Source organism: Rattus norvegicus, chromosome 4 (assembly GCF_021556685.1).
Source record: "Rattus norvegicus strain SHRSP/BbbUtx chromosome 4, alternate assembly SHRSP_T2T, whole genome shotgun sequence".
In the NCBI taxonomy this organism is placed as follows: domain Eukaryota; kingdom Metazoa; phylum Chordata; class Mammalia; order Rodentia; family Muridae; genus Rattus; species Rattus norvegicus.
Genome location: NC_141537.1, coordinates 60,610,464 through 60,631,328, shown reverse-complemented (window position 1 = coordinate 60,631,328; position 20,865 = coordinate 60,610,464). Strand labels below are relative to the sequence as shown.

Sequence of the window (20,865 nt, the reverse complement as noted above, 5' to 3'; positions counted from 1 at the left end):
ATATTTCTAAAAGTGGCCTGGGGTATGTAGAGGTCAGTGGTCAAGCACGTGATTACCATGAATCACTGTCTGAGTCTAGTCTTCAGCATCAAATGCCAAGCGTGGTGGTACAAGCCAGAATCCTAAGACTGGGGAGGCTGAGAGGGAAGGATTGTTTTGAGTTTGAGGCTAGCCTAGGAGATAAATCTATATCTATATCTGTATCTATATCTATATTTATATCTATATACTATGACCCTGTCTCAAAAGGCTAAAACAAAAACCTCACAAACCAAAGTGAAGCCAAACGCTCTCCGCAGTGGTTCAGACCTGCGATTCCAAGAACTAGGGTTTCGGACATGGAACCAAGAGTGCAAAGTCATCCTCAGCCACTCAGCATGAGACCCCAGGTAGAAGGAGGAAGAGGTGGGGAAGGATAGGGCTGTGAGTGAGAATGTATGAGGGGAAGGAGCTGGGCTGTAAGGAAAAGCTACAACTGAATGAGCCCATTTTCATTCAGCGACTCTAGCCTGCCCCATTCAGCAGTATCACCCCTTCACCATTATTCTTTACCATGGACATAAACAAAACAAAGGGGCTGAGACAGCAAGCAGCACAGGGTCAAGACACTCACTAGCACGCCCAAGACAGTGGGTCTGGTTCCACCAAGCAGACAAAAAAACCCATTCAGTGTCTCCAGCGCTTTCCCAGACTCCAGCTGCCTGTGGACCTTAGCCTTCCCAGCATTGTTCACTTCAGGTCCTAGCCCTGTGTTTGAGATGGCCCATTTATACAGCGAGTCCATTCATCTGTTCTCCCCGCTGTGGTCTCAGTTATGATTTCAACCGTTATCCCAGAACGTCAACTAGAACACTTCTAAAATAGACAGCGTATAGGTTTTAAATAGCATCTCTTCTAATACATTGCTATCTCGGCTACTGCCCCTAATTTATGAATTAAACTGTATCAGAGGCATGCATAGGAAAAGGACCACAGTACACATAGGGTTTCTTAGTCTCCATGATTTCGGGCATCTACTGAAGGGATTGGAGATCTTTGGGGTGGTCTTTTAATTTTGTTTTGGTTTTTTTGTTTGTTTGTTTTTGTTTTGTTTTGTTTTTGTTTTTTTGTTTTGTTTGTTTGTTTGTTTGTTTGTTTGAGACAGAATCTCATGAATCGCAGTCTGGGCTCAAGCTTGTTACATAGCTGAAGGGTAACTTCTGATCCTCCTGCCTGCATCCTCGGAGTGCTGGGGGTGACAGGTGTGCATCACCAGATTCTGTCTGAACCCAAGGCTACATGTTTGCTAGGTAAGTATGCTATCAACTGAGCTATATCCCTCATTCCCTCCCGAGGTCTCAGGATGCCCCAGATAAAGCAAATTTGTAGCACTCCCTTTCCCTGCCTTTTTCCTCCGTTAAAACCGGGAGCCGATCAGACTGTTACTTGAACGACTAACTACACTGACTTTTTTTTAACAATCCCCTTTTCATTACTGACATTATTAATTGTACAGAAATGTACTTTGTAGACATTTTACCCCTCCAAAGCTTTCCTTCTTAGTTCTTGGCCAAAGAGAGGTTGTCTTGTGCATGCCCTCTTAGCCCCATGCGCCTTAGTTCTCCTGCGCATGCTCTCTTAGTCCCATGCGCCTTAGTTCTCTTGCGCATGCTTAGTCCCATCCGGGTTGGCTCTGTGAGTGCAGAGGTGCCTTCTCTGGCTATTTCCATTTCGAGGGTGCAGCAGTACCTGTTTGTCACTTCTGTTTCACCAACACATTCTTCTTGGCTGGTAGGAATTAAGCATTGAATAGCAGCTCTTCGATAAGGAATTAGTTTGAATTCAAGTTGTGTCAACCTTATTTAATGCTTGCTTCTCAGCAGAACGATATTGTCAGTTGATTCTAAATAAATTGAAGTTAGCCATTACCCCCTATGTTAGGCCCCTACGCCACTAATGTGGTCATCTGTATTGGGAAAACATTATTGATGTTGCCATCAAAGGTTCACAAGACATGCTAGAAATTGATAATACGTAGCCAGTGGAGAGAGGGCAGGAGCCGACGCTGGAGTCGGGATACTCCATTTGGTATGGATAGTGAATACAGAGGCCAGCTTGGAGTAGGAAAGCAGGGCTGTGAAAGACCCGTTGTCCCACACCACGATAAAAACGCAGGAAGCTTTTGCCATGAAGTAGGTAAGTCTTATTCTAGCGGGTTTTCCGTGAGGGCACTACACCTGCAATGGGCCTCACAGGGGAGAAGACACATGGTGTCAGCAGTAGAATACAGATGCCTATGAAGCTAGACAGAGCTGAGATCAACAAGACATTGAGCCGCGGTGAAACAGGCAGTGCTCAGAGATGCATACCGCTGGAGCTAGACTGGCATTCAACACACAATGCCCAAAGGCAGAGGGAGGGTCAGAGCTTACAGCAGAAGCCCAGAATTAGCAGGGAGCATAATCCGCGCAACCTTTAGGTGTTCAGATGACCTGGCTGGGAGGGAGCATCACGTATTTTTCCCCCAGTTACAATTGGCATTTAAGTGCTGGGGTGAGGGATGCTGTGGAGCTAGGCCCTTAAGTAGGCGGAGCTTCACAGGCAACCCAGCAGCTGGTTGCTACGGACAACTGGCCAGCTGCCTTACCGAATGCTCCTGTGACAATATCGCTTCTGCTTTTATTTTCACCCAAATGTCCCTTATCAGGCTTGCGGGTTTCTAGACATGTCTGTGACTCTGTGCCTTCTGGGGTACCCTGCCCTGCCTGAAGGTGCCTCTTGTGTGTGAATAAGCTGTATACCTTTATGCTGCCCCACTGCAACGACGGCTGAAACGGACCAGTTGTTCACTGTGTCCCAAGGAGTAGGTGATTTATATATACCCCCTTATTTAATCCCCAACCTCCTTCCTAGGTAGTTATTATTATCCCCACTTCGAATTAAGGAAAATGAAATTCATATGGTTTATATAATCAGCCCAAGGTCACACAGCTGGAATGCAAAAGAGCTTACACCTCAATCCCCCCCTCCCCCGGGCTGCCTTCAGTTGCTTCTAAAGATACTTTCTATGCATTTATATGGAAACAAACCCAGGCAGTTCTCACAGATCTTTTTCTCAGCCACTTCATTTTCTAAATAGCGACATAGCCGCCGATCTGTGTTCTACCCTCTTTTATCTCCGTCATACCCAGGCCAGGACTATGTAAAAGCAGATTTTTAACATCTGATGGATGAATTATGACAGTTATTGGTTCCATGCCTGGTGTGCTGGTGTATCCCTTTAATCCCAGCCCTTGGGAGGCAGAGGCAGAGAGATTTCTGTGTAGGTCAGCCTGGTCTACATAGTGAATTTCAGGCTAGCCAGAGCTAAACAGTGAGACCCTGTCTTAAAAACAACAATACCAACTAAACCAACCAACCAAACAACCAAACAAACAAGCCCAAATGATAACAACAACAAAAACCAGTGCACATAAGAGTAGTGGGAGTGGGTTGGGGATTTAGCTCAGTGGTAGAGCGCTTGCCTAGGAAGCGCAAGGCCCTGGGTTTGGTCCCCAGCTCCGAAAAAAAGAACCAAAAAAAAAAAAAAAAAAGAGTAGTGGGAGTTGGGATATGGCCTAGTTAGTGAAATGCTTGTTGGCACTGGGACCTGAGTGTGACCCCTAACACCCACATCAAAATCTGTATGTGAAGACACAAGTTCGTTATCCCACCACGGGGGAGGTATGAAAAGGGCTCTGGAGAGCTGGTTGGTGAGGCCAAGGCACAGTGAGAGACCTGGTCTCAAAACAAACATATAAACAAATCACCACCACCACCACCACCACCATCATCATCAACAACAACAAAAAAACAACAACAACCATGCCCACCCCAGCGCTCCACCCCCAAGGACCTACCCTGGATGGCTCCCGAGAAATAACACCTGAGACTAACCTTTGACCTCTATAAGCACATGCACACATATGGATAAACCTATATAGATAGGAACACTCACACACACCTACACACACACACTCACGAACATACTGTAGCGATTTGGATGAGAATGGCTCCCATAGGTTCATATATTTGAATGTTGGCTTCCAAATTGGTCTAATTGTTTGGGAAGGATTAGGAGATGCGGCCTTGTTAGAAGTCTGTCTCCGAGTGGAAGCCTTGAGGTTTCAAAAGGTTTGGTCCTTTCTTAATGTGCTCCTTCTCTCTCTCTCTCTCTGCCTCCTGATTGTGACTCAAGATGTAAGCTCTCAGCTACTGCTGTGGCTCCATGCCTGCCTGTCTGCTGCCATGATCCCCACCATGACGGTCATGAACCATTCGCAATCATAAGCCCCCAATCAACAATTTCTTCCGTAAGCTGACTTGGTCAAGGTGTCTCATCTCATTAATAAAAAAGTGACTAAGACATGCAGGTACAAGACTCATTAGCATTTCTGTTTTAGCTTTATAAATATATAAAGCCAACTAGGAAGACTTCTTTATCATATAAAACACAGTCAAGAGTCACTTAATGGTGGAGACATGATCCAAGAAATGTCCTCAAGTGATTTTGTTGTTTGATAAACCGAGAGTACTCACAGAAGCCTACACTGTAGACACTACTATTTACCTGGACTACATGATACACATTATAGTGTATATTATATAGACAACATCTATTATGCCTGTTTTATACATACACACACACATATAAAACAGTATATTGCTCAAAGGACCATGATAAATAAAAAGTTACATTAAATCAAGCATACGGAAAAGATATAAGGTGGCTGGAGAGATGGCTCAGTGGTTGGGAGCATTGACTGCTCTTCCAGAGGTCCTGAGTTCAAATCCAAGCAACCCCATGTTGGCTCACAACCATCTGTAATGAGATCTGATGCCCTCTTCTGGTGTGTCTGAAGACAGCTACAGTGTACTTATAGATAATAATTCTTTTTTAAAAAAAGAAAAATAAAAAGTTATGAGGCTGATGCTGCTGTAACATGGCATATCATCGTACATTCACCATATTTATGGGTAGGAGTATGATCTCAAATAATAAAGCAACAGAACACACGGCACAATAAGCACAGAAGCCCATACTACAGTCCGTTAAAATAACGGTCAGGTTATTCCCTCACTGTTGGCTATACTTTTATATGACCAGAGGTACGGTAGGCTCACTGACACCAACATCACCCTATCCGTGCTGATAATGACTCTGCGCCAGCATCCCGAAAGCTATGCCACCACTGAGCAACAAGAATTTTTCAACCCCATCATGATATTAAGGGGCCATTACCACATAGACGTCCACTGCTGGCTAAAATGTTGCAATAGTTAGCAACACATACATTACAAGGAAGAAGTGGACCACAGGAAGACTACAGTTCCTAGGGGGACACGTCTGTCCTGAGTGCAGATCAACAGGTGGATACGTCCAAGAGAATTGAGACACAGAAATAAAGGTGAAAAAATATGGAAACAAAGCAAACCATTGTCTTTGGAAGCCCAAATGTGGATAGCTTTTCTCATAAGATGTTTGCACTCATCTAAACCAGAGGTTGCAAAACCCCTCCCCGTGCAGCCCATATGCAGCCCACACACCCTGTTTCTCTGTGCCTCATAAACTGAGAATTGTTTTCACATTTTAAAAACTGGTGAAAACATATTAAAGAAGGAGCGAAACCAAATGACAAGGGAGAATGGTATGAAATTCAAATTTTGTTATGCATACATAGTTTTACTGAAACACAGCCATACTTATTCAACACTCTCTCTTTCCCACCCTCCCTTCCTTCCTTCTGTCCTTCTTCCAGCCATCTTGCTATTTAACCTAGTTTGGCCTTGAGGCCGAGATTTTCCTGCCTTCCTCAGCCTCCCAAGTGCCTGGGGCTGGGACTGCAGGTGTGTGTGCCCTCTGCACTCAGCTCCATTGATATATTTTGATGGCTGCTTTCTCGCCGCAGTGACAGCATTGAGGATTTGGAACAGGGGCAGAGACGCCTAAAAATATTTTCTATCTCGTCTTTTGTAGACAATGTTTGCTAATCGCCGATCATAATGATGTTAGGATGACATAAGCCTTTCCGTATTGCTAAAGCTACGGCTAGTATTCTAGTTTCTAAAGTGTTCTTTAGGTTCTTTTCATGCTTACTAATGTGTATGTGCATGCCTCATGTGTACCCGGACTCTTAGAGATGAGAACAGGGTGCCAGATGCCCTGGCAGTGGTGTCAAAGGTAGCTGTGAGCTGCCCGAGGTGGGCACTGTGATTCAAAATGGAGTTCTTTGGCTCCGCAGTTAGGAGCAAGTACCACTTCTCCAGCTCCACGTGGGAGAGTGAGAGCTGGGGATGCCATCTAGGAGGGTAGCAGTCTTCCTGCCTAGGTCATCTTTCACTTTGAGGCTAGGAATCTGAGTGGCTCTAGTGATTTCTGGAATTATAGCAGCCCCCAAATGGATTCGCCAGAGGAGAGCCACTGACTCTGGATGGGGTGAAACAAACTGTTCTTTTTACCCGCTAGGCCATAAAGACATACGAAAGGGATTTAGGTGGCCCAGACACCGAAATACTTGTCACAGCGCTCTGAGAAGGCAGTTACTAGAAAGGACTGTGGTGGGGCTGGGGATTTAGCTCAGTGGTAGAGCGCTTACCTAGGAAGCACAAGGCCCTGGGTTCGGTCCCCAGCTCCGAAAAAAAGAACCAAAAAAAAAAAAAAAAAAAAAAAAAAAGGACTGTGGTCCTCTGAGCAAGTGATCTGCGAGTTAGCTCTCAAGTAAAACCAAGGTTTTTAACACAGGGTTATCTCTTTCCTAAGTAAGATTCCTTGTGGTGAACCTCAAAGGAGTCTTATTTATCAGCTCGCTCAGTTATTTATGAGGCAGAGCCAGGGCCTTCTACATAGTAGGTGAGTTCTACTCCTGAACTTCCTCCTTAGCCTGTATCCAAACATAAATTCTACAGTCTTTGTCTGTCTGTCTGTGTATTTCTGTCACTCTCCCAACTTAACAGAAATTTACTGGCTGTTTATTACGTGTGAGACATTGGACACACAAAAATATCTAAAAAAAAAAAAAAAACCAACTCTTAAAGACATTAGGACTCAAGAGGAAGACTGCCGAGCCATGCTAATCTTTCGTGACAGTGCTGACCCCAGTCTCCTTTCGGTACCCCCCAGCACTACAGTCCCTTAGCTCTGTTTCTCCGGGATCTCTTTGTGTCTCCATTGCCAATTTTCATTTGTATTCAACCTCTATATTGAACATTTTTAAAATTTTATTTCATCTTACTTTTGCTCACCCTAGGTGATCTCCTAAGTTCGCATACCAAGCTCCTGTAGCTCTTCTGAGCCTCAGACTCCTGTCTCCAGGTCTATGGTAGACATGGTCATAGGGGCAGAACTTCTAATTGTCTCCTCAGCCCTGTGGCTGCTGCGAGATTCCCCATCTTAGCCACTGAGACTGATTACACATCTGATCACACATCTATTCTCTTCTAGGATAATAGAAGACTCTTCCAGTCCATTGCGACAGTGACCATGTCTCTTTCTACGTCACTCACCGTGTCCTGTCTGTCATTAAAGCATTTAAAGCATTGCTGTAGGCCTCGGCTATTTCTTGACCCCTTCATGCCATTTTCTTCACCTGGCAGCCATCTTTTCTCACACATGTCTTTGAAACATCCTTCAGACTAGTCTCTCCACATGTTCTTGGCCTGTTCACCTTGATATGTTCACCCAGACAACATGTTTGAGACCAAAAAGGGGGGGCAGCAAAATACATGTATTGTTCTTTGCCTATTTATTTTTTGTTACTTAGTAATGTATTGAGATGCTCAGTTCCCATCGCTATGTCTGGGGAGTGTGCTGTGTACTGAATGGCCATGTGGAAGGGACAATGTGACATGTTTCCTGCCTCTGGAACATAGCCAGCAGGGTGTGGTCCTCCATGAGTGTTGACAGTGGCTGGGCATGAAGTTTGTTTATATATATATATAATATTACTTCATGTTCTTCCTTTGGGAAATATTTCCCTGCCAAGGTTATTGGGGAACGTCCTCTCTGCTAAGGTTAATGACCCCATGATAATTAGAGACATAAGTGCAGAAAGTGAGGGTGTGTCTAATGTCTCAGCAAAATGATAGAACACTATGACCTTCAGGATATTCCTTAAGGCTGTAGAAACTAACTCTGAAAACATGAGTTCAAAAATATATAATTTCTCAGGGGTTGGGGATTTAGCTCAGTGGTAGAGCGCTTGCCTAGCAAGCGAAAAGCCCTGGGTTCAGTCCCCAGTTCCGAAAAAAAAAAAAAAAAGAAAAGAAAAGAAAAGAAAAATATATATATATAATTTCTCAACTATGTGAAATAAAGGATGCAATATGAATTGTGTAAGGAGCTTCACAGAACTAAAAGAACAGAGACACAATGAGCTTGTCAGAAATATACAGGCAGGCAGATTCCTGAGTTCAACATCAGCCTGGGACAGGGCAAGTTTAGGTCCAGGCCCAGGTGTGGTGGGAATGGAAATTTCAGGGTGAGATCCCACCCAGCTAAACATATTGTTTGTGCTTGCGAAGGCAGGCAGATCTCTGAATTCAATTGCAATGTTTATAAAAAAATATCCTCACTGTCATTTTCTAAGACTCAGGGGGGTCATGGAATGCTGATTGGAGGGATAATCAAAAGGGAACCTGGAGTAAATGACTGAACTGAAATGTAAATCAAAGACTGGGGCTTGGTCTGTGAGAGTTGAGCTCTGTGGAGCTCTCCTGAGAAAGCTATCTCAAGCAGAACACAGGCCGCCAGCTTGTACCCACGATTGACTTCAGGTTTGTTTCACCGTTCTACACACCCCCTCTCTCAGGACCCCTCTCTAAGCTGAGGCTGGTCATGGCAGGAGTGTCTTACAGACTTTAACAGCTGCTGACCTTTCCCTCCTATTACCAATCCGTTCTGTAGGTAAGCACTTGTCTATCGATGGCTCTTTTGGTCTTTAATGACTATTAATAATGCTTTGGTGAAGAGCCTGGAAGAGTCATCTTTCAGTAGGTGTGTGAATCTATCTTGGGTAAAGATATAAAAGTCGACTTGGAGGTCAAAGGTTTCATATGCTCGAAGTGATAAACGCTGCCAGGATGCTCTCCACAGAGGTCACTGCCCTTCCTCTTACTAAGAACACGGCCGCTTCTTCATCTGCCCAGACCACCAGATACTTGAAAATTTATCTCACGGCATTTGCAATGGGCATGCTCCCTGTGTTGAGAGAGCAAGGGGGGATATCCTAACAAATTTTAAATCTCTTTTGTATTTCTTTGGTTTCAGTCTGCTCGTCATGTACTTTGCCCACCTGTAGAGCTTTGGGTTGGTTACTGATTTCTTCTGAAGTAACTAACCCCTAGGTTCAGTCAGAAGCCCTAGTATTTTTATGACCATATCAAAGCTAAGGGTTCTATGACTGCAGACCATTTTTTTAAAGTCATGATTTTGTCATTTTTTTTTACTACACTTAGTTATTTGTGTGTTTGTCGGGGAGGGGACCACACTTGTGCTATGGCATGTATATGGACGTCAGAGGATGACTATAGGAGTTGATTCTCTCCTTCTAACTGTGTGGGTACCATGAATCAAACTCAGGTCATAAGGGTTGGAAGCAAGTGACTTTAGTCATCTCAATGACTTCTCACTTCCTTATTCGAACAAGTAAGTACCAAGAGTTATATGACAGGGCACTCCCGTTTGGAGACTATAGATTGGCCCTTAGAATTCCTGACTTCCTAAAAGAGCTTGGCTAGATCTCTTTATCAGATTACCTACACCATCTGACTTCATTCCCCCAACAGCTTACTGAAGCATAGAGTGTCTCTAACTATAACACAAGGATCAGAGAATGTCAGTGCCAGGGTCACAGAGCTGTAAACTCTTCTACTTCTGAAGCCCTAAAGCCAGCAACGTCATCATCTATGGTCATTCTTCAACACATCAGACGCTGACTTGTTTCTCTTTTTCTTTTTCCTTTTGAGACAAGAGTCTCACTATGCAGCCCAGATTGGCCTTCATCTCATGACCCTTCTGCATCACCTTCCTAAACGGTGGGATCACAGCTGTGTGCCACCATACCTGCCTCTGGAAGGTGGCTCTTGGTCTCTCTAATTTCTATTAATGTGCCACTCCCTTTCCTCTCTATAAACACCCATTGGACAGGATTAAGCTCCAACTGTGTGGCGAGAATCTCCACTGAATTTTCAGTTTAGAAGCTCTCAACTCCAGCAAATAAAGCAAAAGGTGGTGTGACTTCCATAATATTACTGTGAAGAAACTGCACACGGAGATTAGAAGGGGGTTAGGGAAGAATACTTCGGGGGTTGGAAAGAGGAGATGATGCTCAAAGGAAAACCAGATGTATCCTAAGAGTATCCCAGGAAAAGGAATTGTCTGGGGCTTAGTGGGACTGGAACACGAGAAACTGAAGGGACATCATCAAGCTGGAGAGCTCGTCTAGGATGCTGCACAGGGCATGGAATGCCAGAAAAAGATCCTGGACTGTATTCCAAGTGCAAGCGGATGACATGGAGGGAATCTAAGGAGAGAACCGTATGCTACGCTGTGATTTATGTCTCACGATGCCTGGCTTGAATCACTGGTCTAGGTATGCTGGAGAGAACAAGATCAATCATGGGAATAAGAAAACACCATTAGAGCAGTGGTTCTCAACCTGTGGGCTGTGGCCTCTCTGGATGTTGGGTGACCCTTCCAAGGGGATTGCCTAAGACCTTCAGAAATACCAGATATTTATGTTAAGTTTCAAACAGTAGCAAAAGTCCTGTTATGAAGTAGCAATGAAAATAATTATGGTTGGGGGGGGGGGGTCACCATACCATGAGGAACTGTATTAAAGAGTTGCACCATTAAAAAGGTTGAGAGCAACTGTTCTAGAGCTGGGAGGATGGCACATATGGGTAATCTCAACACTCAAGAGGCTGAGACAGGAGGACCACAACTTTGAGGCCAGCTCAAGAACACATAAATGAGGCTTGTGTCTTTAATTTCTTTTTTTTTTTTTAAATTAAAAAAAAGAAAGGCATAGAATGGGTATAGAAAGAGGATGCTGGTTTGGTTTAAATTAGTAGCATTTATGTTCAAGAAATACTTTGGCGGTCGAGCTGTCTTTAAGTCCTCATGCGATGGATGTTCAAGTTAGGGAAACAGAAGAGCCAAGATAGTCTACCCATTATTTTTCTGGTAAAGTAATTGATGGTATGATGCTAGTTAATTTGAAGAAGCCCAAAAGAATCCAGAACAGTCTCAATTAATTTTCTTCTTTTTTTCTTTCTTTCTCTCTCTCTCTCTCTCTCTCTCTCTCTCTCTCTCTCTCTCTCTCTTCCATTTCCTTTTTTTTAACCATACATCTTTAGCCTCACAGACCATGAATCCCAACACTCTCTTCTTAATACCTTCATCTCCCTCTCGACATGCCCTTTAGTCCTTCCTGGAGGAGAGAACTTCCTTGAGCTTCTTCCTCTGTTCTCATGTCCCTCTCGATCCGTCACCGACTAGTGACTCTTCCCCATCCACTGACATGCTTTTTGCCAAATACACAGATGACCTTTGTTGCTAAATCCAAGGGCTTTTCGGTCCTCATTTATCTTCGACACTCTCTGGTCCTCCCAGAGCATCCACACAATCGTCTGACACCTACAGTTCCTTGTTCCGTCTCCCTTCCATCTGTTCTGTGCCTCCCTAACACCCTTCCTTCCTTGCCCTTTTCAATGGCGTTGCCATGGTGCTTCTTGTCTTCTCTACCCTCTTTTTGGGGGGATTCCATGTGCAACTATGGACTCCCCCTTCCTCTGATGACACTAACACAGATATCTCCTGAGTTTCAGCTCCCCCACGGCAAGCAGTGCCCAGTTTCACTCTGATATCCTACAGACACTTCACCTCAGTAGGTTTAACATTAAACTAAGGTCCTGCTCTCTGGCCCGCTTTCTTCCTAAGGTCTCTCTTGGTGATTGATACCCCTACCACCCTGCCATCCTATTTACCTAAATCATGATTCTGCCACCATTTCTCAATCATGCAGAGAAAATCAACAATCAGACTCACTTGCGTTAGTTATCGAATCCCTTCTATTTCCTCTCTTGCTGTCTTAGTTTGAGAGGTTCTCCCTCCTCTTTTTTTTTCTTATGATGCTGAAACAACCTTTTGACTAATCCCCTGGCTTACAGTGTCACTAACAAATTATCTCAACAGCAGAGAGCTTTCTGAAGTGGCCATGTGATTATGTCAGAATGTTCCTTAAAACTAATTAAATTAACCCAGGTTTGGTACCCAATACCCACATAGCGGCTCATAACTGCCTGTAACTTCAGCTCCATGGATACCTGACATGGGGTCTCCTGATCTCTGGCTCCTATACTCAAGTGCTGTACATCCATACACTCAGGCACACATAAATACACATTAAATAAATGAATAAATAAATAAATAAATATTTAAAACAATTAATCAACAGCTTTTCAACGTCTTCAAGATAAATTTCTTGGGAAGACAAAGCCTTTCACCACACAGAAGCCTGTTTATACTTCCAGACTCCTGCCATGCATTCATGCAATGTAAATATTTGTGGAGCATCCTTTACTTCCTGAACACCGTCCTCTAGGCTCAGCTTGTCCGTGAGTGTGCCCTTTTACCTTAAATTCTTGCTTGCTCGGGTGGGGTGGGTCTGGACTATCGCTCCCTTCACTGTATTTCTCTGGCTGGTTTACTCACTTCTGAAGCTAAGCAACTCCTTTTGAGCTCCCCTGTAGGTGGCATCTCACTATTGTGAGGCCATCTGCATTGTCATGTGTCTCATCATGGCAGAAGAGCCTGCGGGCCATTGGCCGTGTCTTATTTGTCTTTGTATTTCTAGGGCCACAGCAAGCACTCAATAATGAATTGAGTAACGGAGTTGGGTTTCAAAGTCAGGAGTTTTCGTTCCAGCACAAATCTCATATTTCTCCACGGTATTCTTTTTAATATGTTGAATTTGAGGGGTTCTAAATGACAACTGGGCATGTTTCTGTCTGTTGCTAATTAAAGCATGTGCACATAGATGTATGACTCCACCAGAATCCAGCTGATAACTGTTTTTGGATAACCCTTCCTCCATCATCCCACCAACTTGTTGATGGCGGCTTTCGGGTTAACTGCATCTGGAGCAACTGCAAGGCCCTTGACTGGTCTCACAAACTTCTGTGCCTTTTAGACTGTTGCTTCTATATCACTACAAGGTGAAGAGAGAAGGAATGCACAAGAAACAAGGTAGATCTTACTCATGTGGCAACTGACATTAAAACTCAATGTATTAACTATAAATCACCTTTTACATGAACATCCCCCCCCAATTCCCCAATCTTTACAGCTAGGTATGGATGCAAAGGTTGAATGCAAAAAAGGAAGGAAGAAAGAAAGGAAGAAAGACAGACAGACAGATCGAATAGGGACTGGAGAGATGGCTCAGTGGCTAAGAACACTGGCTGTTCTTCCTAAGGACCCTGGTTTAATTCCCAGAACCCACATGGCAATTCACACCTGTCTGTAACTCCAGTTCCAAGAGATCTGACATTCTCATGCAGATAAACATCTCCTCACACAGATAGGCAACGAAGGCAAAACACCAATGCATATTTAAAAACAATCTAGCAGCTAAAACTTAGAATCGAAAGCAATGTTGAGATCTTTTACTAAGCTTCCATAAGGACTCGGACCTGCAAGACCCAAGATGGCTGCCCAAGCTCATCCCGTGCACAGAAGTGGAAAGCAATCTTTCTTCAATGCCATATGTCCTCTATTTTTCAGCAAACAAATTTTCTCCATCAGAGCCCACTTATTTACATAGTCTTATCTGTCTGCTATTGCCTTGACGAGGTTCTTGTTGCAAAGTGAAAGGAACTCGAAGCAAAACTATAAAAAGCAAGGCTGCCTTATCGGGGACACAGGGGGAATCAGTAAAAGAGACATTTAGTTCACAAGGTGATGGGATTTCCTATTTGTAAAGTAGCCTTGTAACCACACTTTGTACTCTTAGGGCCACAATGCCAACCCACGGTTATTTGTCCTTCCTGGGCCTGGAATGGATTCAGTTCTATGCCTTATTTAGTCAAATGATTCTTCCAGTTTCAATGTGTGCTTTTTTATGCTTCATTTTGGAAATATCATACTTAAATATTTTCTCGTCTTGAGTTTGTTTTAGTTCCAAAGCTGAGGAATGGAGATTCTTGGGGCGGGGTGTGTGGGGGGGAGAGGGATGGGTTTTTCTTGGCTTTACATGTCAAGAATGGCTTTCTCAAATGGTTAATAAAGTAGCCTGGCAGTGCCTTAACCCTCCTACAATGACGTTTTCCACAAGAATTAGCATTTAATTGGGATAATTTGTTGTCAACGGAAAGCGAAGATTCCTTTCCAAGAGGATCAGCGTGATAACGTCTTACCAGCTAGAGCACAGAGACCAAATATAAACCAGTTCTGAGAAACAGGAAGTGAACCTGACTGGTCTAGTCTGAGTGTCCCTGGCAGTGACGCAAATACAGAAATCAAATTAGGAAAACAAGGTATGTGGGTGTGAGGCAATCAATAATAATCCAGGATGCTACAACATAAGCAAAGAAGCCTTTAACCAAATGCCATTCATTTTAATAACACCCGGAGCAGTTTGATTTCCCTGTAACACACTGGTGATTAGAGAGCGGGATGAGCTTGAGTTCCCTAGCAACCGCATGTGCTTTTGAGACAGTCATTAGCCTTTCCGTTAATCCCCTCAACCCCTACTTCTAAATGTATGACTGACATTAAAACGTTTCAGGAAGTGCTTCTCAAGATTTCCAGTAGGGACATGGAAAGGAATATAAATTATCAATAATAATAATAATAATAATAATAATAATAATAATAATATAGCTGTCCTGAGACTGCAGGCAGGTGAAAAGAGAAATGTTCCTATTGCTCTCAAGTCTAGGTTTCCACTTCTTCTGGGGGTGGAAAAGGGGAATGGAGGTGAAATTGTCGGGAGTTTAAGGTGGTCTTCTCTTGCTACCTGGGGCAATATTGTTGTGTCTCTTAGAAGCATCCCTCTGAAGGCAGGGTGAACCCTGGAGTGTACAGGTGGCCATTTGTGTAGTGGCAGACTGACTTGAAGGCTTGGATAGGGCAAAATATACCACATTTTCTTTCTCCTTTAAGCCCTGTGAATTACCTTGGTCGAAGGAGCCTGGGGGGAGGAGGGGGGAGGAGGGGGGAGGAGGGGGGAGGGTGGGCTTTTTCCTATTGATTGTTTAATTGCACCAGAGGCTGCTTGTCCAGGGCCACTGGCCAAGAGCGTTATTTTTGTGGCTAAAGTGGGGTTGGGCCGGTTTCCCAGCCTTTCCCCTAGATTTGAAGAAGACAACCCAGAAAGTCCAGAAAGGCTAGAGGAACCTGGGGTGTGCTGGCCTTTGCTTTTCAAGGGTGTTCTACAGCGCCAGGGCTGCTGGGATTAAGTTCCTGCAACCCTGAATCATTGCCTCTAGCTGGGTCCTGAGTTCGGGATCTACAACTCCACCCATCGTGTAGCTAGGGACAACTGTCATTAGGCAAATAGTTATTCTTGCTGCTACTGGCTGACCATCTCTATGGCCTAGGCTATTAGTCGGGCACTTGACTCCTTGGGGCCCGGGTAGCTCCTAGTGGTCCGGCCGTCCCACCTGACCCCCCTGCGCGCTCCCTTCCCAAGGCGACCACCTGCGCCGCCCCACTTACCCTCTGCCCCGCGGGGAGGGCCCCTCAGGGTAGCAGAACCCTCCCTGCTCCCAAGCGACTCAGGGGGAGCTCGGTGTTTGCCTCCAGCCCTTCGCTACCGAGGATCAGGTTCCTCCCCTCCTCCCCCTCCAGCTCCGGCCGCCGCCGCCGCCTCCTTCTTGCATGACACAGCAGAACCGCAGCTGCAGCAGCAAGTCCAAACCATCCGCCCAGGAAGCGCCGCAACCAGGGCTTGGCAGGGGCGGATGGGGCAAGGCAGGGGTCTAACCCAGTGGTAGTCTTGGACCCACTTTGTACCATAAACTCCTTCTTTGCCCAGGGCAAGCCGACAAAATGTGGTTCAAGCTGACCAGGCCGAGCCGTGGAGGAATGCTTTGGGGCTTGCCCGCAGAAGGGATGGGACCAGAGAGGAGGGGTAAAGGAGACCCCAGTAAAGGGCAGGCCCTTTCAGGTGAAGAAAGGTAAGACGAATCTGTGAAGTCAAGGGCCAGGCTGTGGAGGAGATTAAAGGAGGTCAAAGAGGTAAGGGGGTAGAGTTGCTGAGAAGGGAACCAGCTGCTTCTGCTGCTGCTGCTGCTGCTGCTGGGGTAAAGTATTTGGGAAGGCCTGAGCTGGGTGCATAAGCAAAGGGTCTGAGCTGGGAGGTCCAGGCAAAAGAGGGTTAAAAGGATGAAAGAATTAGTCTTGAGGTTGGAAGGCCAAAAGGATGGGTGTTAAGAGTTATAAGTGATTTAGAAAGACAGCAATCAAGGCCAGGCCGGAAGGTAGAACCTCTCCCATCCCCACTCGTCAGTCACTTGAGTTAGTGTTTTCTTTTTCTTTTTCACAATTCTGCCAGTCTAGTTTTCCTCATCAAGAAGGAAGAGAGTGAACCAACAGAGAAATAGCAATTTGTCATAGATTTATTTATAGGCGATTCCCATGGTACATAAAAAGGTAGAGACAGAGAACTGCCGTTCTAAGTAGACCCCCCCCCACATACATTTCAAGTCAGTAAGACTAAGTACTTCAAACTATTAGTTCCTGTACATCACGAGACACGAATACGCCTTTAAACGTTAATACTTAAGTTAAATGCTAGCAGTGGGGACAGAATTAGTGGTTTAGAATATCATGAAAATGTATGCTTGCGCTCTGTCCACACACATGCATATATATGTATAATTTCTAGTGTGTAGCATGTACAGTATGATTAAAGGATAAACATGTTTTCCTGATCATCTTATTTCCAACCAAGCACGCATTTTACAGCAGTCATCTTGTCACCATTTGGAAGAATGTGGTCAGAAAAGTAGTACCCAAACTGCCACTTTGGTTTTGTCTGTACCTTACAGGTCATGGCTTCGTACCTCACTTCCTGACACAAACAAGTTTTTACTGTTGTCAGCAACAAAGCCCTAATGTAGCCGCGGAAGAGAAAAAACTGCGTTACATTTTGCCTCTTGAGAGCATCATCAACAGTTACCGGAGGAATGTAATTCCAGAAAGCTCCGAAACTGGTAGTGATGGTAATTATGGACCAAATGCCCGATTCTGGTTGTTATTTTCTGGCATTTCTTTCTGTTTTACCAAGATCTGAGAGTGAGCTCACTGAGAGGGCAAATCTGGCTTTCCTTTTTGACTTTGTAAAATTTAATCAGGCCTGATAGGGAACTCACAGCTCTTGGGGGAAAATAAAGTAGGAACCACGAAATGTCATTTTAACAGAGCGTGGGCTTGGTGACTGCAGGAAAGGATTTAAGGACGCTCCTGTTCCGCTTGCTGTGTAATGAGCACTGGCTCCACGCACGCACCGACGCCATAGCTCCCGGATGCAGTGGCTCTCTTATCTGGGCTTTTGCAGCGCCACAAGCCCCTTCGGGATGCTTCGAGGGGCTCCCGGTGGGTGGTGGTACAAACGCTGCGGCCGGCGCCGCCGCCACGGGTCCTGCTGCTGTTGTTGCTGCTGCAGTCACGTGGGAGCCCCTTTAAGTTTCCATAGAGAGGCCTCTCCGGTGTCACATGATGGACATGATATAATGAAACAACATTGTGGAGAGGAAAGCATTAGGGGAGCCCACGGCTACAAAACAAGTGAGTGAGAAGAGGTGGGAGAAAGAGAAACTACGCCACCACCTCCTCTGCAGCCGAGCGCACGCAGCAGCTTGGCGTGACAAGTGGGCGACGCCGGGGGCAGGGAGTGGGGGTCCTCCGCCCGCTCCGGGGACCCTGCCACCCACCGTGCGCAGAGCAACTTTTAACCGGCAGCCCCGCACCTGTCTCAGAGTCTCCATCGCTCCCTGCCACCATCCTGGGAAAATTCTAGAAGAATACGCTCTCGGAATCTACGTGCGCATCATTTTCCTCCTGGCTCCGGAGGAAGGAACCAGAAAAGAGAGCAAAGCGGCGCAGTGTTCAGCCTCAAGGTAAGTTCTTTAGGGTGGGGAAAACGGGTCCAGCAGGACTTGGGGACTGGATTGGGTGCTCGACTCCCACCTTGGGGGTGGAAAAGGCGTCCCCGCACTCCGGGTGAGGCAAATGGGTTGGCGCGTCATCCGAGCTATTTTCCCGGTGGACTCTTTTGACGTCCACCCTCGCACTCCCCGAGGCCCCCTTACCGCCCCCCGCAAGGGGCCTGCGGCTGCTGGCCAGGATGCTCAGCGGGCGAGCGAAGGAAGGTAGGGCTGCTGCGTGAAACGGGCATGTCGGAGCTATTTCGCCATGTTTGTGTTGCTAAGAGCACTTTTTTTCCCCTTTGCGGTGGCTTGATGCCACATGGCTCCTCCGGAGCTGCTGCCGGGTTGAGAGCGAGTGTTTTTTTTTTTTTTTTTTTCAATGTCCGCATTCCAGCTAATGTTGCGCAGATAAAATTCAAACTTGAGGTAAACAGACGAAGAGGAGGAGGAGGAGGGGAGGGACCGGCGGGGGGGTGGGGGGGGAGGGAGGACTGTTTCCATTTCGAGATCCCACCTCTTCACTCAGAGGAGACCAACATCCCGAACCTAGAGGCAACTCATGCATGGCTCCCACGCCCCCCCACCTCTGCCGTCAACGAGAAGTAAGGGCTGGGGGCGAGCGGTTGGGAGGGACGCGACGTTTTGGTTCTTGGGGGGTGCGGGGGGGAGAGGCAGCCCCTGGGAAGCCGGAGCTTTGACTTAAGCTATTATTTTGGCGGAGGGAAGAAGGATGAGTCCTCTTGTTCCAGATGAGGGGTGAGGGTGGGGGTGGGTAAAAAGGGGTGCTTGTCTCCCCTCTTTCTGTCACTACCTGATCGTGTTGCCTCACCCCCCCAACACAGGTTGCACCCACAGGCGAGGTGGGTGGGGCTTCGGGGTTCCAGAAGGCAGGTCACCTAGCAGGTGTGTAGGGTGGGCATTTGGATTTGGTAAGTCGCTTGGATTTGGTAGGAGACCGTGGGGGAGGCAAAGAGTGCGTAGGCAGAACCGAGTCTAACGCTTATGTATGGGGAGGGGGGTGCTTTTAAAACCAGTGGAGAAATATCAAGACAGCCCCCCCCCAAATATGTCTGTTTCAGCTCGCAGCGAAGCTGCTGCGTGAGTGGCGAGGACGAGGGCGAGCTTCGTCATGTGGCACACTGTAGGCTTCTGACAGCTTGGAGCCATCTACCCCCTCCCGCGCGCGCCCGGGGCGGAAGGTGTGGGTTGGGTGGTCCGAGGCGGGTGACGTCCGAGGCGGGGTGGGGACAAGACTTCGGAGCGCTTAGGTCCGCAGCCACGGCTCGCTCGGAACGGCGTGTCAGGGAGGAGGCGGCCACGTGAGGGGTCCGCAGCAGCTCGCGAGCTGAAGGCTGGGGGCGAAGTGCGTAGCAAGAGTCGTGACGGGGGTGACACGCAGCCGCCGTGGCCCCTGCTCACTGCCCACGCAGGGCCGCGCCGCGGGTGGGTGGGTGCGCACTCACGCGCCCGCTCCCCGGAGACCGTTTCCGGCTCAGGGCCGGGTAAACAGGGTGGTGCCCTCTGCCCTCCCGCCCCCGGCCGAGCGGAGGCGCGCGATCGTGGCGGACGGGCTGCGGTGGCGAGAGCGCGCGCGCGCCCCCGCCCGTCCCGCCTCCTCTGTTTTTGTTTTGATGGAGCCCGCGTGCAGCTGGCGCGTGTCGAGTCACGTGCCGCGGCCGCGAGAGGGGCTGGGCGCCGGCGAACAGGACGCGGGGGAGGGTCGCAGACCCTGAACAGTCTTGTCCGAAAACTACCGAGAGGTACAGTCTTGTGGGGCTGGTCGCAGTTGCACCCCAGGAGCAGTATTTGGGATCGTCGTCACAGCATCCCTGCCAGTCGGCTGTCCCCTCCACCCCTCCTCCTCCGGGCCGGAGACTCAACAGAGGGATCCAGCGGACCTCGCAGGTGTGTTATATCCCTGAACACAGAAGTACCCATCTGGCTCTTCATCCAGGCTGTACCGTGTAATCAACCCGAGAGCTTTAGAGTTAACCCCGATACCCACTCTCATAGTTAGGGAACTGAAATCCAAATAAGAGTCTGGACTGAGGGCCATTTTCTTCACCTCCTTCTTCTCCAGTGATTGTGACGCAGTTGGAATAAAAACTGATAGGTAGCCAGCTTGACAGGCTAGATAGTTGTTGAGTCATCTGTACTTACGCATCGAAGAGTGAAAAATAGCCACAATGGTTAACGTGTTGATCTATCACTAAATGGGGCCTTTAGGTGCCAGACAGGATGACTGCGCAAACATGGCGACAACCTGGAGGAGTAACAGTTTTTACATTTGGAGGAATGGAAGCACTGGAGGTTCTGGCAGAGGAGATGTTTGAGGACTCCCTGACTGGTGCTCATGGGAGCAGGTCCCAGAGTTTATATTTGAAATCATTACTTGGGACTGCTTGAGGGACCTTTCACCTTAGTGAACAGCCTAGGAACAGTGAACGTTAGCCTGAGGGCCTGAGTTTCTGTACGTGGATTTCTGTTGTTCCGGCTTTTGTTTGGACGGGAGAACCATTTGGTATAATGCCTTCAGGCTACCTGTTCTAGAAGTTTTCTGTGGAGGAAGGGGGCAGGGGGGGGGCGCTCCTAGCAATTTGAAGTTAACAGGTGGATGGATTCCTCAGAATATCTTCATGTTTGTTGTCGTTTAACATACGCGTCCAGAGGGAGCACCTGTGTCCCACCAATGCT

The 20,865-nt window shown here is 46.9% G+C and overlaps 2 protein-coding genes and 1 long non-coding RNA gene across 7 annotated transcripts in view; 1 reads left to right on the top strand and 2 right to left on the bottom strand.

The window, feature by feature from the left end:
- The window catches only part of Mkln1 (muskelin 1), a 311,316-nt gene extending 295,455 nt beyond the window's left edge, over positions 1–15,861 (bottom strand). Inside the window, 1 exon segment of the mRNA NM_001429298.1 lies at positions 15,737–15,861. The gene's annotated coding sequence lies outside the window, so the exon portion shown is untranslated.
- Positions 1–15,861, bottom strand: part of Vamp5l (vesicle-associated membrane protein 5 like) — a 174,337-nt gene extending 158,476 nt beyond the window's left edge. For all 5 annotated transcript variants that reach the window (NR_190449.1, NR_190448.1, NR_190446.1 and 2 more), the window contains 1 exon segment: positions 15,737–15,861. This is a non-coding gene — a long non-coding RNA (vesicle-associated membrane protein 5 like).
- A 2,392-nt stretch (positions 15,862–18,253) lies between these two features.
- Positions 18,254–20,865, top strand: part of LOC147994786 (uncharacterized) — a 141,536-nt gene continuing 138,924 nt past the window's right edge. Inside the window, exons 1-2 of the mRNA XM_087659540.1 lie at positions 18,254–18,393; positions 19,408–20,076. Of these exons, the coding sequence (XP_087515666.1) occupies positions 18,254–18,393; positions 19,408–20,076 (809 nt within the window). The remainder of the gene's footprint in view (positions 18,394–19,407; positions 20,077–20,865) is intronic.